This window comes from Dermochelys coriacea, chromosome 16 (genome assembly GCF_009764565.3).
Source record: "Dermochelys coriacea isolate rDerCor1 chromosome 16, rDerCor1.pri.v4, whole genome shotgun sequence".
Lineage (NCBI taxonomy): Eukaryota > Metazoa > Chordata > Testudines > Dermochelyidae > Dermochelys > Dermochelys coriacea.
The window spans coordinates 6,688,815-6,709,613 of record NC_050083.1 but is presented as its reverse complement, the minus strand read 5'-3'; the positions used below and the strand labels follow the sequence as shown (position 1 = coordinate 6,709,613).

The window sequence follows — 20,799 nt, the reverse complement described above, 5'->3', positions numbered from 1 at the left end:
CCCTGTGTCAGAAAATGGCTATCCTCCCTCAGCCCCAGCCCGCTTTTCCTCTCGCAAGGCACCGTGTCAGACTCTGCTGTCAGCTCTGTGACATTTCAACACCACTGAGCGCAAAGGGGCTGCATGGGAGTTCCACAGCATGGCATTTAGCTCACCCACCGCAAACAGCTCTGCCAACAGAGACGCTAGCCTGGTCTATGCAGCACACTGTTTGCTATTATCTTGGGTCACATCAGCCCTTTAGCTTCGCATATTCCCCTCTCCTCCGAATAAGGAAAGTCCCCTGGGATTCACACTGGGTTCTTCTGTTCAGAAAACAGTCCTGCTGCACAGGGATTTGGGCTCAGAAGCAAAGCCCCTGGGTGGAGGCAGCTCATACCACCTTCTTCCAAACCCACAGTTAGGTAGAGACCTGGGGCATGCCTAAAACACAGGTTAATCCAAAACCCATTCAAGTCTATAGGTGTCTTTCCAGGGTCTTCTTGTGGTTTGTACAGCACCTAGCACAATACCTGCTCCACAGCAGGGACTCCAAGGTGCTACCATGATCTAGATAATTGACTCCAATGGGATTTGGATTAGGCTTTAAAGGAGGAACATGAGCAACAGCAAAGTGGGTGTGGGAAAGTGGCAGCAGCATAGATTATGGTGGATGAAATGTGAGGATCCTGGCAGCTGCTAATATTCACTGAATAAACAGAGCTAGAACTGTGGCATGTTTCAAGAGAAAACTGCTTTTAGGGAGGAGGTAGCATCTCATTGCAGGGAGGAGGTGGGGGCCAGGTCCTGGCCAGCAGTCAGATTCAGGTGAGAACATACAAGACTGACAAAAAAGTGGGGTGAGAGAGAGAGATGAACTTTCCTCTCTTTATAAGTGAGCTTGGTCCTGGGGCATCCCATGAATATTTACAGGGAGCAGCACCAGCCCTTCAGCATGGAAGCAGATAGGCATGACTGGAGAGGTTGTATCTGGTTCATGCGTTTGAGCCATCCTTCAAAACTGAGAAAGCAGCAGTTAGTAGCATTTAATTTCCCTCCCACGCCTTGGTGATATTACTAGTGTCATCAGAACCTTCTTAAAAGAGCCATGCCACTTACGTGCTTACGTCCACAGCCCGGGCATCACTGCCTTCTGTGTGTGGATAATAAAGAATTTCCTGGCTGTAGCTTTTCTTTAGTTCTGCTTTTCTCCGAGATGATGCAGGTGGAGGGCTGCAGCATGTCTACAACCAATGGTTGGTGAGTTTGTTTGTTTTTAAAATGTATTTTCTAAGAGCGTTGTGCCGAGAAGTGGGCACAAACTGATTAGGCGCCAACCTTTTCTCCCAAGTCTTGGCTATTCCATTTCCATCTTCCTGTTTCCTGGAGATGATTTTCCTCCTCCAATTCCCTAGCTTGCATCGAGCCTGCATATTAAATTGCAGAGAGCTCTGACCACACCAGTGGTCAGACAGCACCTGCCGGCCATTTTGATGAAATATACGTTCTCAGCATAGCAAGGCACATAACAGAGGTAGTGAACTAATCTAGCAGCTACTCCCCCCCCCTTCCCACCGACCTGATCCAAGCCAATGGGAGTTGAGGGAACTCAGCACCTGAAGATCAGACTCTACCCCATTATAGGGTAGCTTTAATAGCAGGCAATTCACTAGTGATTTGGAAATGTGATTCAGCCATTAAGACACATACCTGCTCCCCCATCCCAAAATCATTAGGCTACAGAATGAATAGGTGTGTCTGCAAACATCAGACCCTTGCTGGAAACGCAGAACCACTCCTGTGAAAGCACCTCCCTCTCATGGCAGTTAAAGGGCCAGACACATCCCCCATGATCCCAAATCGCAGGTGCAGAGTTCTGGACCATGTGTACATATAGAAACAATCATTTTGCAAGAATCACTCCATTTTTCTCAGAATAATTTATTAAATACAGCATTAAAATTTTATTTGTTATGAATTCAGTCATTAAAAACAAGTGTGTATTTCATATATTTATGGACCTGGACAATCATTTTATAACTATCGGTGCAGAGAGCGCCAGCGCTGTTAGGGAATTTTCCCCCCATCCTCCCTTCCCCCAAAGCAGTTCCACACAATTAATGACATTTGCACAGAAAAGGGAGAGCTGCCCCCCAGTAGCCAGCCCTGAGTTAGGTAGAGGCAGGTGGAAGCAGGGGTGATAGAAAGGCTTCGGCTCTCAGAACTGGCTTCTGCTATGGGGTGCGCAGCTTGAGACCCCTTATCTTGGGTTTAGCGCTCACGGGTGAAAAGTGGCTGCAGGTCCCAGCAATGTCAAATGCAGCTGATCAGCATTTTGATCATCACACTGGTACGAGATCAAGATGGGCACCCTCAAAAAAAAAACAACCAAAAAACAAAAAACAAAAAAACACCCTGTCAGAGGCCCACTGTTGGGGGGGGGGGGGGGAGGGGAAAATGTTGCCCCTAAATGCCCCTAACTTCTGCCCTGGAGCATGCTCATTTGGTTTGGTTTTGCACTGCAGCTTGCAAAGCTAGTTTTCCTTGCGAGCCAGGGAACCTTATTTTAGTGGCAAATCAGCCTTTTCCCCAGGACAGCACAAGCTTGTGGGTGGAGCTGCAGATAGCTTTGATGTGGTGAGAAGCAGGAGTAGGCCACAGTCCAAGGGCCTTTCTGGCACTCCCATCCAATGCACAGCAAGGCTCGTTGCGGGGAGAGCATTTCCTGCTATAGGGTCATTTCAAAGGGTAGGGTTCCCCATGAAGCCCCTTGGGAGAATTCAGAGGTAGTATTAGATGGAAGTTTGAAGCTTGATTGTCAGTTTCCAGCTGGCTGAGAGCAGTGGAAAGTGGGAACAAAGAGCGGGAGCTATTGGCCATTTGCAGACCGCGTGCCTGGGAGGTTTCTGGCAGCTGATTTGACTGGCATGGCAGAGTTTATCCCCTTTATACCAAAGTCCTAAGAGTTTAAAAGGGATGAAGCCAATAGGGTGCTGCAGGTGTTGCTCAGAAAATCCTATAAGATTTTTATAGACAATTCTATTCCTGCAGGAGACCTCTAAAGACTGGCTTCAAAAAGTGCCATAGAAAGGTATTAAGTGTGTATCATTCTCTCCTTCCCCTCCTCACCACCCGGGACTATCCCCAATATGTACCCTGCTAGGGTTCCTGATGAGTGCCTAGATCAAGGTCATGGCTACAGGAGGCCCCCTTGTCTCATCATGTACTGGCAATGTTTTCGCTCGCACCTGTTGGAAGCTGGCCAGTCACTTTGCAGCATGGCAATGCGGAGAGCCTGCCCCATAGGCCCTTTTTACCCCCTCTGTGCTGTGGCTGTGCCTTCTGGAGATCTCCTGTGGTGGCAGACATTGCCCCATTGATTTAGTGTAAAGTGGGGGTTCAGAGCAGATAGGAAGGGCTTTGAAGAAGTCAGCTACACCCAAAAGCCCACATGGAAGGATGACCGAGGCTGCTGAGCCCAGTCCTGATTAGAAAAAGCACTCAAAAAACCCACCACAAAAAATATATATCAAAAGAATCCACACAAGCCCGCTATTGCAGACAGTAGAGAGACAACAATTCAGTAGCATTTTCAATAAGGCATCACAGGTGCTAAATAAAGTGTTGGATTACAGTACGGGAACACAGACCATTGTGCAAGGCGTCCTGAGGGCAGGCAACGGCTCTGCGCCAGGAGAGCAGGTGTGAAGAGGCTGAACAATTCCCTTCCCCACCCCACATACACCACGCCCCACACTGCTTCTCACCGCTCTATTTCTTTAAAATAAAAGAGACTAAAAATCTCAGCCCAGGAGTAGCCAGTGGCCCCAAGTATAAGAGATGCTTTGTGCAGTACCGGACTTGGCAGCAGATGGGGAGCCATGGTGCCTCAGGGACAGCACCGTCAAGGTTCCAAGCACAGGGCTAGTTGCCATTGCTGAGGCTGGAGTTGGCGCTGCTGCAGCTTTGTTCATAGGAAGGGGGTGCCTCTACCGGGGAGAGGAAAAAAAAGTTTAGGAATCGGATTGTACAGCTTACTTTGAAGGTTTCCCTCCCACCACTCTGCTCCTCCAGCTAGGGCCAGATACAAATCCCACTGAAGCCAGTGGGCAAAAAAAAAAAAAACAACAAAAAAACACACCCCACCATCTCAGACTTTACAGGACTGGAGCCCATAAAGAGACGCACAATTGAGTGAGTGACTTTGTGGACCATTTGCTCCTTTCAGGGCATGAACCAGAGGGCAGAGGAGCTAGGAATGACTGTGGACCACAGAACACCAGAGAAGCAGCCCCCAGCCCTGCTGTCTGATCTGGAAGCACATTAACTGATCACTTGTGAGGTGGTAAAGGACAGTCTGTAGCTGCTGAAAGACACTCATACCCCTATAAAATTGTCTGTTCATGCAAGAAAAAGTACTTTCAATTAGGTGGATGGCCACCAACACAGGCACTTACATAGTCCTTCAGAGCCCTTTAAAATGTTAAGCTTCACAACTCCCTGGTCTGGTAGGGATTAACACTCAGTTTTACAGGTAATCCCTATCTGCGTTCAACACGTGCGTACACAAGCACACCATGTGCCTGCGATCGGAGAATTCGAGCAAGAGCATCCGTTGGTCTGTGCTTGCAATTGTCCTCCTGCTCTGAGCCCAGGAGATAAGAGAAGGTACAGATCAACACCTCCCCAGTTCCTTTATTTCTGCCAATCAGATACAATCCACAGCAGAGGGGAGGCAGGGTGGGTAGTGGAATACAGATAGGGACCACACATCTCAAAGAACCTCCAGTTACAGGTAAGTAGCCTCCATTTCTTCTTAAAGTGTATGTTCCTATGTGTATTCCACGCATGGGTGATTGGTAAACTGTATTCAAGTCAGGTAGAGGTAGACGTGTGTGTGTGTATGGGAGGTGCAAGGATGCAGTTAGTATAGAGGTCTAATACGGCTGCCCCCTCTCCCCTCAGCTGCATCTGCGGACAAGGCCTGGACCAACACCTAATGTTATGAATGGAGCTCCAGGTTAATGTCCACATGAATGTGAGAGAGTCTTTCATACTGAGAGCTGCAAATCACATTCCCTCCACCAGGAAGGGGATTATTTATGCCAGTTTAACCATTTGACATTTTGATTTGCCAATAAAAATTTTTAATTGCTGAAGGTCAAGAACAGGTCTCCATCCTCCCTTTTTCTTGGGAATGATGGAATACAGGGAATAGAAACCTTTCCCTTGGTGCTAAGGTGGCACTTGTTTTATGGCCCCTTGTTGGATGGAGAATCTCCTCATGAGTGGTCCCTGAAGAGGAACCAGGAAGGGGAGAGGAATTCTACAGAGTAGCCGCAGTGGGTGATTTCTAATATCACCTGGTCTGTTGCGATAACCATCCAATTGTGGGCAAAGAAGATAGGGTGGCCACCCAAGGTCCAGGGGGCAGAAGTGGATGGCATCAGTAGGGGTAGGAGGTTCTTGATCATCCCATCAAAAAGTAATCCCTGAGGGGTGGATGTAGCTGGAGTATTTGCAGTTGTGGCACAGGGAGATAAATACTTACATCTTTGTATCCTTAGACGTTTGCATGGTGGTTTGAAAGGGCGCTGGTGGTGGAATGGTGGAGGAGGCAGTTTTGGCTCGTACATTTGCGCTCTCTCTTCAGGGCAGGGGTGTAAATGCCTGGGGAGCAGAGGATTGTCCTAGACACTCAAACTTCACTGTAGATATATTAGACTCTATGGGCAAGTTCTCTAGGACATTCTGAACCTCCCGGAGAAACCTGGAGTGTAGCAGCCAAGACTCATGCCTCATGAGTATTCCTGTCTCCAAACCATTAGATGCCATGTTAGCAGCATCCACAGCAACTTGAAGGGATGTTTTCACCACCAATTTGCCATCCTCAATGAAGTCTTGAAATTCTTGAGGAAGATTTTGGACTTCAGGGACAAACTCCCAGTAACTGTTGAAATCATTTTGCCAACAGAGCCTGGTAGTTAGCAATATGAAACTGAAGGCTGGTAGAAGATAACACCTTCCTTCCTAGAAAATCAAGCTATTTCGAGCCCTTGTCCACAGGTGTTACTTTGGGACACTGCAGCCTACATCTCGGCGGTGTCTTGTATTGCCAGGGAGTTGAGTGCTGTATGAGAAAAACTCCACTCCTTGGCTGGTACAAAAATATCACCTCTTGCCCCTTTTTGGGGTGGTGCACAGGAGGCTGGAGAATACCACACTACCTTGCCTGGTTCCAGGATGCCCTCATTTACTAGGAGGCTACTTGGTTGGGAGCAGAAGGCTACAAGATGTAAAAGAGCGTGTGCTGAGTATCTTGGACATCCTCAAGTGAAACCTGAAGTTCATTCACCACTATCTGCAGGAGCTCCTTATATTGCCTGTGGCCATTACGCAGGGATAGGGAAGAAGGGACAAATTGCCTCATTTGGTGAAGGCGAGGAAACACCCGTTGGTAGCTCCAGATCCAGCTTGAAATTCTTCTCCCTCATATTACAATGGAATTGGTTGGTGTACTGTAGAAGAGGGTCAATGGGACTCATGGATGGCTCAAAGATGTCTAAAGTAGGGATCCCATAGACCCAAACATGTCCAATATGAAGGGCTGACCAGTTGTGGGGAATCCCAAGGAATCACAGACCATCGGTCCCTTGGATAATCATATCTGGGTGGAGGATGGACTCCGGATCTTTGAGTCTGTCTGAACTCACCTCCCTATGTGGGGATGGTGGTTCAGCTGGAGCTTCCAACCCATTGGGAGAGAAAGCTGGTTCCTGTTCAGCCAGCAGAGCTGTCTGCACTGGTGGGTAAAGCTCCTGCCTACAGGGAGTGGGGAGCATTTCCATTTCCTCAAGGTTTCCTCCTCCAGTGTCAAAATGTCTCAAACCCTGAAAGAAGGGGAAGGTGAAGATATCCTACAGCAGTGGTCACCAACCAGCTGATCCTAGGAGGATCTCTGGTGGTGCAATAGGGCTGCTGCTAAGGCAGGCTCCCTGCCTGCCCCAGCCCCATGCTGGTAACAGAGGCATGTTGGCCCTTTCGAGGAGTGGCATGGTGCCAGGGTAGGCTGGGAGCCTGCCTTAGCCTCACTGCGCTGCCAACTGGGAGCCACCCGAGGTAAGTGCTGCCCAGCAAAAGGCTGCACCCCAACCCCCAGGCCTGAGCCCCCTCCTGCACTCCAACCCTCTGACCCAGCCGGGAGCCCCCTCCTGCACTCAAATTCCCTCCCAGAGCTTGCACACCTCACCCCCTCCTGCACCCCAACCCCCTGCCCCAGGCACACAGAGCCTCCTCACACACTGTGAAGCTCTCGGCCCCAGCCCAGAGCCCACCCGCCACCCAGTGAAAGTGACCGGGGGGGGAGGGGAGAAGGGAGAGCAAGCAGGGTGGGGTAGATCCTGGGTTGCCCTTAAATTCAAAAAGTGATCTTAGGCTAAAAAGTTTGGAAACCACTGTTCTACAGGGAGGTGTTGGTTTTGGTTTGTCTTGAAGTAGGAGGTGTTCCTATAGTTGGGACTAGCAGATCTGGCATGTCCCTAGTCCAGGAATGGGTCGGTACCATCAAAGAGTCTAACTGGGAACTGAGATGGTCTTGGTGTGCCGATCCTTAGGCTCATCAACTGGAGACATCAGAAATGGCAGATCCTTTCATCTTCATGCCTTACCCTCATGATCAGAGGGTTAAGCTGGCTAAAGCCTTAGGATCTGGGCACAAGGATTCACTTGACTTGGACCGAGTCATGGAGGGAGCAGACCTGGAAGGACATCTGTCCTTGTACTTATGAGAGTGCCCCTTACTCTCATGAGCAGCCCTCGACGATGACTATTTGGGTTTTGCAACTCTGGAGCTCGTGCTTGGAGGGTCATTGCTCATTGGTAGAAGTCGATGTATGGCACGTGTGAGGGAGGAGGGAGTCTCCCTGGCCTGTATCTGACAGAGGTCTCAACCATCTCCGTAAGGTGTTTTCTCGGATGATCTCCCTCCTCACAGGTTTCGGAAGGCAGGGGTGGGAAGGAGCGGAGTGGCAGATGCTGCACTTAGTCGATCCTTTTCCTGGCAACAAAGGCAGCGCTGTTTGATGCTCAGAGGGAAGGAACAGGGACAGACACAGAGTTCTCAAGCTAAGCTTATTACTAATAGACAAACGAACACCAAGGCTACGTACAGCACATTTACAGGTTCTGAAGAAAGAGACGAAACACGCGGGTATCTATGGACACAGAAGATTCCAACTCGGGCTATGCCTTGGTAAGAAGAAACTGGAGAGGTCTCCGTCTGCACCAACTCTTATTCCCTCAGTTCGGAGCACAAGGAGGGCATCTCCGCAGCTGCGGACCAACCGACAGACACTACTGGCTAGAAATCTCCAGTCTCGGGTGCATGGCATGCATGCATACCCGCATGTGCAATACACGTAGGGACTAGCACTCTAAGTAGTAGTGATGGTCTTGCTTATCTATGCAGCAGTTAGATTAATACCCCTAGATCTCACCCCCTCCCTCTCCCCATCAATCAGCATCCTCTCACTCCCCTTGCAATTCATCCATCCCTTGTTTGCTGATGTTTGGCCTCGAAGAAACAGTTTGGTCCAGTTACACAGCCAAGACAACACCTAGTGCCTCAGTTTTTACCCTGGGTGCTAAGGGTGTTCTTATTGCATTAGGATATTGGTTTGGTCTAAGCCTGTTCTCTCACAGACCCTAGATGGGCAGTTCTGGGATAGGCAGGGTTCCATGGATTTTCTCCTCATGTATAAAGGAGTTCCCACATTCTTACATGCTGGACCATCTCAACACACACACAGAATTTCCCCTTTTTGAGCCAGACCAAATGCCCATTCACATTAAAGGAAAGACTCCTGTTAAAGTTGCTTTTCCAGTTTTGTTGCCAACAGCATCAGCATGGGCCCAGACATTTACACCATCCAGTTGGACCAACACCATCTTTTACAAAGATCTTCTCCACTTCCACAGCTATCCCCAAGATAATGTTGACTGTGGGTAGGTCACCTCCCTCATAGTAGACATGTGACAAGACTGTCATGGCTATAAAGGGGGAATCCTTTACGGAGGCTACTGGACACAGAGACTCTGTGGCTTTTCTGACAAACAGAGCCTGTGGCCTGGTCTCCTCCTACATGGCTCTCCCCATGTCCTGGCCTGGCTCAGCAGCCATGGAAAGAACCACTACCACACGGCAGGGGTTCAACCACTGCTCCGACAGCAGTGGGGTAAGGGACAAGTCTACACTCCCAACAGCCACTGGATTGATTTCCCCTCACAATCTAGACAGCGGCTCTTTTAGAGCTCCGGGAGGGAGCACTCACCATTGGGGTAACCCCACGTGCTGTACTCCGGAGGCAAGATGAGAGAGCTGGCGGTGGGAACTGGAACCACTGTCCCTTCAGCATAGTACGGGACCGTCGCTCCTGTTGCCAAGCAAAGTGTGGGGTGGTTTGGGGAGGCAGTCTGGTCTGAGTCCAGCCTTAGGTCCTGGAAGCTCAGTCCTGGAGCGTAGCTGAACGTCTGAAGTTGGGAATGGCTCTTGGTGGGGATTGAAACATTGTCCATTGGGTGATAGCCACTGGCAGCTTCCTCCTCTTCTGGTGGGGCAGACGGGACCACAATGGATGGAATGTGCTGGATCGACCTAGCCGGGGTCAGAGGAACCCTGTTAACAGCGATGTTGCCAATGTAAATAGGAAGAGTGACTGAAGCCTCTGGCGACTTCAGGGAAACCTGGGGAGAGGAGAAAACAAGAGGCAGCCAAGTCAGTCGGTCAATCCAGGTTCTGCCAGAGGCCCAGTTGCTCCAAACACAGGCAGTTCCAGCCACTGAGCAGAGATTAACGGGACAGCTCCAGTTCTAGGCCCGAATGTGCCAGAGAGGTAGCAAGTTACTGGGAGGTCCCCAGAGTCGCACTGCACTGCCCACATGGTCTTTTGGTGTGTTAACCAGGTTTTTGAGAGCTCTCACGCATGCCAAATTTCCAAGTACTCAGGACCCAATGAGCAGAGCTCTGCTGAAAACTTGGCCAGAAGCACCACTTTTATTCCAATCTCTAGCCGGCTAACCCCAGACTTGCTGAGGTTGGGACTGCTCCATTAGCATTTTTCAGCAACAAGCCTATGTAAAACCATGCATCTGTGGGTAGGGATTGTAGTATTGCCCCGCACCAAAACCAGGAAGCAGACTGGAGCTCTGTAACCCAGGGAGCTGCAGATACACATCTGCTGAGCAGCCTGACAGGCAAGTCCTACCACACGAGTATCTCCTCCAGACCAGGCGGTGTTCACTCCCTAGAGCACAGTATCGTTTGGAGAGCTTCTTCCCCCGGGCAGAAACTTCTCTGGCTCCACCCTCCAAGGACTCTGGCTGCTCTGGCCCAGCCCATTGGCAGTCCTCACGGGTGTTCTGCTGTAAGGAAATGGCAGGGCAGGGCAGTACCTACCTGGATATAGTAGTCGATATGTATGAGGCTGCAGCCTTGCAACATGGACTGTGGCAGTGCAGGGACAAGGATCTGCTCCTTCCATTCCGCGTGCTTCCAGGCCTTCACCCCCGAGCCCTCCACCTGAGCAATGGTCCTCAAGTCATAAATCCAGCGCTTGGATTTATAAGCGACCTTCTACAGAGAAGAGCGAAGATGGGATTAAGCAGAACAATTTCTACAGGGTCCGTTTCACTGGGCTTCCAGCATTGCTCAGGGCTGCCAAGAACTAGAAACCCTTTAAGCGTTGCTGAGTGAGTGTAAGCAGAGGTCTGGCGTGAGAGAGCAACATGGAGTTTCTGCCCTGTATCAATTATGTGACAGTCGCCATCTTGGCAGACACACTGGAGATTAAATCAAAGACTCCAGAGCTGAAAGCATGGACTGCTACAGTTTGAGCTGAAGCAGCAAGGCTCTCTAGCTGGTGCTGCAAGAGACTCAGTGGAGTAGGCACAGAGTGGGGTGAGGATCTGCAACCTGCCCTCTGCCCGCTCACTGAATTTACACCTGGACTGCATTCATGGGGGCTTCTCTCCTCCCACCCCATGCCCAAGTTAGTTAATTCTGCATCCCCTCTAAGGGTTTGGTTTCCACCTAAACTCCTCCCACCACCACCTACTATGCACCTGGGGAAGGGAGATACACAAGGATTTCAAGTTTAGCAGACCCCCATTTATATCATCATTGCACCTAGGAGGGAAAGCAGATCTTGAGACACTGCTCTCAGCACCTGTCTGGATGTGGCTCCATCCAAGCCAGCCCAACATCGGTCCCAGTTCCTGCTGATGTCTCTTACCTGGAGGAGGCTAGCCACCACGGTGCCAGTGTCCCGGCCAGACTTGTTCTCGATGTCGGTGCGCAGCTGGATCGCCTGCCCCACGATATACCCTTTGAGGTCCGAGGTGGCAGTTAAGACAATATTTCCACTCTTCACCAGCTTGTAGTTGAACTTCTTGGTGATGGACGTGGTGTTGGGTTGCTGTGGGAGGACAGCAGAAGGTCAGATGCGGGGGCTCAAGAGGGAGTTTGCAGAAAAAATGGTCAAAGGGAGTGAGGGTTTGGGTTCCCCCTGCCAAATCCAAAACACCTGGTCTTCCAACAAGCCTGGTATTCTATGCAGTTTGAATAAGGCTGAGAGCGTCTCCAGGTGGATGCCACATCTCCCACATGTGAACAAATACAACGCTATGAGCTACTGTACCCCACAAATCAACTTCCAGAGTAGGGCAGACTTCACTGGTCCCCAGAGGGCTGCTGCAAACCACAGGTAAACAAACGCAAAGCAGCTGCTTTTCCCATATGGACTGTACAGTGATCTCATCAAGGGCAGTGCCCAGGGAGGGCTAGTCTGTGCAGTCCTGAAGCATTCCTTACACAGCAGCAGTGACAGCCACCCCAGAACAAGGGTCTATTCATCAGGAAAGATTCTGGCAAAAGCCAGATGATGGTGTCATTAGACCCAAAGGGTCATTACAACAACCCCTGGGATGGGGCTGGTTACCCGCTCCCCCAGGCCTACACCCAGTGGGATCACCTAGAAAAAGGCTGGTTCTCATGCAGATCTCTGCAGCCTATGCATGAAGGGGACACTAGTCAGTGGGGCAAGTAGGGTGGTCTGGTCTGGTCCGCTGTAAGCTATTTCTAGTCAGTATGGTGTATTGGAAAGACACAGGAGGAGCAGAATGTGGGGCCACCTGGTTCTTCTATGATTCCATGCAGCTGTGTGCCTGCGTCTCCTGTCCGGCGTCTGTACAGCAGCCCTGCTGGAGGACAGGGCTGGGGGCATGGCTAGGGCATACAGCCACGCCAGAGGAGCTGCCGGCGTGGACTCAGTTGCCAGCATGTCTGAAATAAATATATTCTCTGCTGTCAGAGGGAGCTGGTTTGAAGCTCTTCTGCTGGCAATTCCCAAAGCAGGTGCAACTGAGCCAGCTATTGTTCCTCTTCTCTTGGCATCCCACACAGCAGCTGTGCTGTGTCCACCCACTGTGAGCACTCCCTCCCCACCCCCCCAGGTAATGTGGGATGGATCATGGGGAGGGGAGAGGGGAGACCAGGGAGTCCCAGGATAAGGGAGGTCACATTCCTTCCTGACCCCCCGCCTTTAACTAGTGCAGCATACCGGTAAGAAATGAATTCTACTTGCACCACTGGCACTAGTGGAAATGGCAGTGGGAACAGGCCCATGGATTTACAGCCCAGACCAATGATGCCCTGCAGTGCTCTGGGTGGCAACGTGCTAACCCCTATTGCATCCATGCAGTGCGCTCCATGAGCAACCCTCTCCTCTGAGTTACTCCCCTGGCTTCGCAGGGCGACACTGGATGGGGGAGAGGGACGCTTGGCTTCTCCTTTATTCCAATAGGAGACACTCAAGGGTGAAAGAGCCTCTTGCCCTCCCCATTGCTGCTCTCTTACCTCAATGTCAGGGATGTCATTCAGGTTGAGTGGGCAGAGAATGTAGAAGACCTTGTTGCACTTGTGGTCCTTGGCGAATCGGGGCGTATCGATCACAGCTTTGACCTGATGGACCACCTTCCCAAAAGGGCCTTCAAATGACGTGGGGGCTGATGCTGGATTCATAAGGGAGAAGGAAGTCAAAGAGAGAATGCCTCAAGCAATCGAAAGGGGAGCTCGGCCTTACACACAGAGCCTGAAACACTTTCCTGTGGCGACTCAAAGCAAGAGGAGAGGTAGAACCTTGCAACTATTTGGGAGTTAGGGTCTCCCAAGTGCATTTGAGCCTGTGCATGAAGAATCAGGGACCAAATTTGGTCCATCAGGACTACTGCAGCTTCCTTTTTTACTGAAGGGGCAACCTGTGCCATGCAGTCATGGTGTATGGAGAAGCAGGGACAGCACTAACCCCTCTTATTTGTACTATGGTAGTGCCAGGAGCTCCAGTCACAGACCTGGCCTCACTGTGCTAGGTGCTGTACAAAGCAGTGAACAGAGACGGTCCCTGCCCCCAGGAGCTGACAATCGTCCTCCCACTCTGCTCTGGAGAAGTTCACAATACAGAGTTCCCACCGGTTTTCCCACCAGCGCTGGTGAGGAGGAGGTGGGGTCACTAATGCAGGCAGACTCCAGCAGCTTCCAGCTAGTTTTACTACTGTATGGTTTAGTTAATATGGCTGTAGAGGCACCAGAGGTTCCCAGAGCCCCATCTGCACTAGGCAAAGAAGAACTGCCTAGGTCCTTTTCAGGTTAGCCAGCAGTATGATCAAGAGGCATGACTACAGTGCAGCTTCCATCATCGCTTTCACCAGCAGGGGCATAGGGGTCTGAATTTGGCCCGTGGAGACACAAGTTAGGGCTCCCATCAGCACTGCAGCTCCCAATGAGATGGGTGTCCACTGAGATTCTCTAATGAAGACAACCTCCAGAGGGATAATTCCTTGAAGGGCCAGATTTATGCAGCAAAGTTGCTCTTCTAAAAAGCCAGGCTCAATTTAAGACCAACTCCAGCTGTGCATTGAGAGGCAGCCCTGAGGGCCTCTCTTTAATAAAGGTTTGTGCTCTTACTGCTACCGCTCTCCAATGCTTAATATGCTCTTAGGCCTGGACTAGACCAGGAGAACAGCTCTGGTTTGAAAATATATCAGTGGATAAACCTTAAATGTGACTTTGCACCTGGCACGGACATGCTTTAATACCGTCAAGAGTCACTAGCTGTTTGTGGTTGACTCTGGGCTGCCACCAGTGTCTCCAATAGGTACTAAAGTCATGTTTAAAAATCCCATCACCCCCCGTTCTCCTAGTTGAGCCAAGGTCTTAGAGGCTTGACAACAAAGGTCCTTTCCCCACTTGGCCAGCATGTGCTTTTTACCGTATAAGGAAGAGGAGAGAAGAGTCTCTCGGAAACGCTAGTGTCACTACGTTTTTACAACCCTGAACCTCCCAAGCAGTCAGTATCTCCACCATACCTGGCACCAGGAACTGAAAGGGAAAGGTGTGTTCGCCAGCTGTCAGAACCCCTGCAAAAGACAGAGCAAAAGGCAAATGAGACAATCTGGAAGCATCCCGGGCACTGATAGCCTGGAACGGGATATCAGTGCATTAGCACCAGGCTTCCCTGAGAAGACAGACTGCCAGCTGAGAGCACATGTCCAGAACTCATCCCCACAAAGCATTCTTCTCACCACAGCTGAAGCACTCTCACACTCAGTGCATGGAATAGGCCAAGATCCATTTACCTGTCTAAACACTAGCAACAGGGGAGATATGGGGCAGGGTCCTGGGGGCAGCCAGTGCAGTGATCAGAGGAGCAAGGTCTATAGCTACTGGCTGGCCACAGGTGACTGGGTGAGAGACCCAGGAAGGAGATGTATGTGAACAAGGCCAGGATGATGCTGGCTGTCCTGGGCTTGGAGGAAGTTTTGGTGGCATCAGGCCAGTATAATGTTAATCTTCTCCACATGCTGCTCACCCTCATGGAGCCCATTTACCTAGATAAGACCAAACTCCCCCTCCTTCAGGCAGGTTGCTTTGCAGTCTCTGGCTTTCATCAGTGATGGGCCAAAGCTGGAACTCCTGAGCCCCATTAGGGTTAAAGGCAGAGTACAGATTCAGACTTCTAGACCCTACAGTTTTGGTCCTGGTTTTTACAGGACATGGCTGAGATCTCAAATATCAGCTTGAAAAAAAAAAAAAAAGACTTCAGTGCAGTTGATTTGATTTGTTCCACAACTAAGTGCAAGGATCATACAGTGAACAAGGCCTGTAATGCAATCGTCAGGTCTAGATAGACTGCAGATCCTAGACATGATCCTTGTGCTTTTAGCATGGCAGGCAGTCTCCCCTCTCTCCGTTCTGCCTTGCACTTACACCGCAGGCCCTCACCTAAAGAGCTGGATGGGCTCCTGGCAGGGGTGCTGAGAGCCATTAAAGTATATATAGAATGGAAGCCACCCATATATAGAATGGAAACCACTTCAAGCCAGGGGATGCCACAGCACCCTCAGCACCCCTAGTTCCAGCACCTCTGGCTTCTGGGTCCCACTTCCATCTTTTAAAGTCTGTTCCCATCACAAGAGACTGACATGAGAGATAATTGCTGGTCTGGTGGTTTGCCTTAGCAGTTATGGGTATTGAAGACACTTGGATTTGATCAGGCATTGGGAGAAGGGTTTAGATTTTGTACCAGAGACTTCATTTTATTTGGCATCAAGTTCTCCACTTCAGCATGTGCTGCCCCTTTTCCAAACCAACTACAGTGACCATGCAGCCACTTGCGTTAATGTCTTTGGACCACATTAATGGCATTGTAACCTACTGTAGGAGCACTTCTGAAAGAGCAATCTGGAGAAACAAGCGGCAAAGAGCCAAGATTAGCTTGGCATGGCTAAAGCCATTAGCAAATCCTGCCTTTTAAAATGTACAAGCTAACTGCATTGCTCTGTGCACAGTTCTCATTTCTAGATTCCAACCTAGGTCATCAGCAGTTGATAAATTGCAGTTAAGGGCAGATAAGCGATACTGTTATACTATCTATTTAATCTCCCGCAATAGACAGCAAGAATGAAGAGGGTTTTACAAAATTGTTGTTTACATGGTACACGTGATGTTTTTAATTGGCAGCACAGCAAGAGAAACCTGCTACCGACTCACTGAAGCTGTCTACGTTCTGCAGGTTACTTATACTAGCAAGCCAGAGCCAAAACCCAGAACTGAGCTAGCTAATTTGTTGATGCAAGAAATGCACTACAAGTAGAACCCCATTTGTCAGCAGACTAACCAGATTACTGGACGCAGATGGGGAAAGAGACATGGACAGCAATGGAGTTTCTCTTCTCCCTTTGCGGGAGACATTTTTGCTACCTGGAATCCTGTAATGGGTGGGCCACTTCCTGAAGGCCTGTTTGCACTCAGGGTGCCTCTGCTGACACCTGCTTCTGTTCCCACCCTGCCTTTCAGGGCTGCCCCAGAATTGCGACCAACTTCTCTCCAGGTCAGCACCACCCCTGCCTGGAGCCAGTTTAACAGAGTTCTTAACGTCCTCAGGGCCCCAAAAGAAAGTCCATTGCTGCACAAGATTCCAGACTTCACCACCAGAGCTCTTCTTCTGTCCCAGTCTGGTCTCCCAAGCCATCTTCCCAGCTGGAGCTCAGCCCCCCGGCACTGGCCTCTCGGCCCCCAAACCGCCACGATCAACTCCCATCTAGGAGCCTCCTTTCTGTCACAGCTCCCTTGGTCTCTGTAGGAGCCCTTCACCAGTTTCCTGATCTTACCCCTTACTGCCCTCAGGTGGGGCTCACTCTGATCAGGGACAGCTAAGTCCCAGGCTCTCCTGCCCAAGGGCATGCCACCCTGTTACAGCTCCAAACAGAGATTTCATTCACTCTCCAGAGCTGGAGGAGTTTGGATCAAGGTCTGCCCGGTTGCAAGCTTTGCTAGCAATTCTCGCAATGTTTTATTCACACAGCCAAGCTGTGGGGGCTGTGCACCGGGGTGGGAGGGGAAAAATCAGCTGCACGACTCAGTACATACAGAAATCAACAAGCCTCTCTGACCTTCAATGGAAAGACACACAGACTGTGACAAGCGTTAAGATCTTAATTCCTCCCAAGCTCCTCGTGACTGAACAATGTATAAGCACCTTGTCCTTTAGAACAGGAAAGCAAATCATCCATTAGACATGCTGTTATAGGATTGGTTTTCAATCCTCTCCCTCCCCTCTCCCCCCAAAAAACAAAAACCACCACACCCACCCACCAAGGAGTAGGCTAAAAAGTCTAATAACTAGTCTAGTCACTAGGTGGTGTTCTGTAGCAACTCTTCAATTGCCGGCCTACAAGCCTTTGCTGGGAATTACATTAGGATTTCCAGAGTACATGGGGTTACACTTGTGTTCTTAGGAGGGGTTGGAGATGGTGTCTGTGTGGAGTAGATTTTTCATTTCCTTTATTTGCCCAGCACTGACACACAGCTACAGGAAGTGCAGACCAATCCATGATAAAGATCATGCTATAAACCTGCTGCACTGAAGCTGCTTAAAAAACAAACTAAAATCACCCACACCCACCCACCCCACCCCACCGCTCTACCAATGTAATTCATACATAGACTGGCTGAAGCACAGGCCTGGGTGACGGGAGACCCGATTTCCAATCCCCAGTTCTGCCATCAACTCACACCACGGCCTCAGGTAAATGAGTTCACCTGTGAGCCTCCGTTTCCACATGTAAACAGGGTAATGTATTCACCCACTACACTGGAGTTATTTGCAAAGCACTTTGGAGATGCAAAGCTCCGTATCAAGTGTTCATTACTACAGTCAAACCCCCCTACTGCTGTGTCTTGGCTTCTCAGCCCTAGCCGTGCGCAGTTGAAGTGTGGTTGCAGCATCAGACAGTTGGCTTTGCTATTCTGGAAGCTTTCCAAAGAGGATACACAAGAGACAACATGTGGCCGCCTTCCTTGGAGAGGCACCTGTGCCCGAAAGGGTTTCCAGTTGCTCCATACAGACTATTTATGAGAACAATTAAAGTGGGGGGGGGGGGGGGGGAGGGAAGGGCAGGAGAAAGAGGGAGAAAAAAAAAAAGTCTGGCATTTTGCACCCTTCTCTAAGTTGGAGGCTGGCTAGCTAGCGCCTGGCCTGGCCACCCTCGAGACAGCTGCACTTCCAAGGGCCGTGCTGACTCTTGAAGTCAGTTATACCCATTGCTGCTGCTGGGCCACCTTTTGTTCTAGTTATTGCAAGTGATCAGTGCAGTAGAGAGACAGGGAGCTCTGCTGGGTGGATCTCAGCCTACCTCAGGAAACAGACCGGGGCGGCCTTAAGGTACCAGTGCCATTTGTGATGCTCCCATTACCCAGAGTTCACTGAATACAAACTCTACTCTGGACCATCCTGCAGTTCAATTTGTGCTGTTGCCTGAAATTACTTTTCCAGCCCCTCCTCACAGAGCAGTAATGGGTCATTCTCTGTAGTCTTTGTTATTGTGAGGGTGGGTTTGCACCATGCTTGACAAAGTCATGGGCATAGGCTCAGTGAGGTAAGCAAGACCATCCCATCCCAAAGCCCCAGTACCTCCAGAATGCCACCTTGGGCTCTGCCAACCACAGCATCCCGTCAAGTGAGCCTTTGGAGGCAGAAGCTGCCTAGAGGCGGATGTCTTCACAGCCAGTAGCCAGGCCTCAATCTTAGGGCCTGGCCATTATGCTGGACCAGAAACTGAACGGGAAGCCAGTGGAACTCGACATGCTCTTGAATCTCTGCTTTGTCAGGCAGAGAGAGGCTCCAGGTCAGGTCTGCTCTATGGTGACCCAGGTCAGAGTTGCTCCACCCTGTCCCCGCTCTGTCCTGCCCATGGATGGCCCCCTCCTTCTGCCAAGGGTAGGGCAGCTTTACACCAAGAGACCCCCTGCACATGAGGAGTTCTCCAGAGGTCTTGGTGGATGGCCGACTCTGAGCCCAGCTCAACAGGCAGGCTCCTGGGTGTCTGTGTACCTGGGGGTGCAAACTGGAGTGTCTGAAGGGTTTCAGCCTACATCCCCAGGCAGAGCAACACAGCCTAGTCTGAAGGCATGGGTAACAGCAGCTAAGCCACCACAGGGGAATGAGCCCAGGCTCCTGGCTGAATGGAGATGGAGCCCACAGTTCTCACCGCTGTTGAATGCGCGTCAGGAACAGTAAGAGGCTGCAGGTCACTGTGATGATCGGAAGGATATGCCCTCGCTAGAGGCAGGTGGATGTTCCTGGCTTTCTGCACTGGCAGCTTTCCCTGGTGCCAGGCAAATCTCAGGGCTGCAATAGCAGCGGGTGTTACAAGGCAGAACCGGGGGTGGGTTAGCAGAGCAGGTAGAGCCTCAGCTGGGTCTGGCATTTTCAGGAGCCCTCAACCGAAATGTCAGTTTGGGGAGAAAGCAGGAGGGGTTCATGCTCCAAAGCAAGGAGTTAAAGGTGCATCTTCATTGCAAAAACCCGCATGGCAGTGAGTCTCCAAGCTGGCTCTGGCTCTAGCTCACGCTATGGGGCTAACAGCAGCAGTGCAGACATGCCTGCTTGGGCTAGAGCCTGGGCTCTGAAACCCAGCAAGGGGAGCGGGTCATAGAGCCCAAGCTCCAGCCCGAGCCACATCTACCCTACTATTAGCCCCGCAGCACAAGCCCAAGTTGGCTGAGCTGGGCTACGACACTTGTTGCCGCAGGGTGCAGGTGGTTTTTTTGCAGCGTAGCCGTACCCAAAGCCACAGATTCGGTAGGAAGCTTCAAGGGGTTGTGAACATTCCAGAGGACCCTGCTTGGCAGATCACGCAGCTTTCACAGCACAGGGATTCCATGTCACTGGCTTGCTGCCTCTCATCCCAACGAGAGCGGGGTGTTTAGTAATCATGTCCTTCCTCCCAGCTTCCTTGTTCGCTATCCTTGGAGGAAGGGACACCCCCCTCCCCCAAAGCACACAAAGCAGGGAGACTCATTCTAATTAGCTGCCATGTCTGACCCATTCGGGGCACAAGCTCCATCCTGCATTACTGCCACAAATCCCCCACACCTTAAGTGGATGCAACTCCAGACACCTCAGTGGAGGAACACCCCCCTACCCCCAATACCAGGGAGGGAGCAGAGTTGGGAGGTGTGGGGGAGAGGCAACAGGCTATTGCAGAGAAATGTACAAGGGTAGTCTCCACCAACTCCGTATAGCCCAGATGACTGGAGTCCCACGACTCACCATCCCACCTCATGCTGGTGTGGCTTAGCTTTTGTGGTCCCTTCACTGAAGCCTTGGGGAGATGGGAAGGGGAAGAAGCAGACTTCTTCACCCTGGTGGAGGATGTGCATTAGATACCCAGCCTGAAGGGGATAAAGCTTTGCTCAGGCACTAGTAGACCATGCTAATGTGATCCAACACTGGCCACTCTTCTACCTTGCCTTCAAGAGGAATAAACCAGATTTGGGCAGATGCACCCTAGAGAGATTCCAAAGAGGAGAGGGAACAGCCCTGTTCCTGGAAGCAGGCGGATTGCTCTCCTCTTATTGAGGCCACACTGGTGACAGGACAGGACGGCTCCATCCACCCTCTCTGCACACAGCATACTTTGCCAGGAGGAGAGTCCAGAGTCAGTGGTGACAAGTTTTGTCCTGTGCTTCACTGCTGCTTCTACATCTCACATCCACCAGCAGCTGTCACTCACTGAGGGCCAGGCAGTCAGTCTGTGGGACCTGCTGGTAGGAGGAAGGCCTGGACGACAAGCACTGCATGGATCAGGAGAAGTGGGAGAGAGACAGACACTTCCATTCTCCCCATAGCTCCCCCAATTCCCCAACTGGGGCCTTTGGGCACCACCATAAGAAAATTGTTCTTGACCTTACTTGTATTAATTGTG

At 50.8% G+C, this 20,799-nt stretch overlaps 1 protein-coding gene and 1 long non-coding RNA gene across 3 annotated transcripts in view; both read right to left on the bottom strand.

Moving 5' to 3' along the window:
* Positions 1–1,904: 1,904 nt before the first annotated feature.
* Positions 1,905–20,799, bottom strand: part of ARRDC1 (arrestin domain containing 1) — a 71,211-nt gene continuing 52,316 nt past the window's right edge. For both annotated transcript variants that reach the window (XM_043499000.1, XM_038374908.2), the window contains 6 exons: positions 14,398–14,448; positions 12,890–13,044; positions 11,268–11,450; positions 10,433–10,609; positions 9,309–9,720; positions 1,905–3,968 (listed from right to left, as the gene is read on the bottom strand). In XM_043499000.1, the coding sequence (XP_043354935.1) occupies positions 3,904–3,968; positions 9,309–9,720; positions 10,433–10,609; positions 11,268–11,450; positions 12,890–13,044; positions 14,398–14,448 (1,043 nt within the window). In that variant the 3' untranslated portion in view covers positions 1,905–3,903. The remainder of the gene's footprint in view (positions 3,969–9,308; positions 9,721–10,432; positions 10,610–11,267; positions 11,451–12,889; positions 13,045–14,397; positions 14,449–20,799) is intronic.
* LOC122456918 lies at positions 6,508–9,302 on the bottom strand. Its single transcript, XR_006276091.1, has 2 exons — positions 8,148–9,302; positions 6,508–6,869 (listed from the first exon to the last, which is right to left on the bottom strand). It is a non-coding gene; the product is annotated as an uncharacterized LOC122456918 (long non-coding RNA).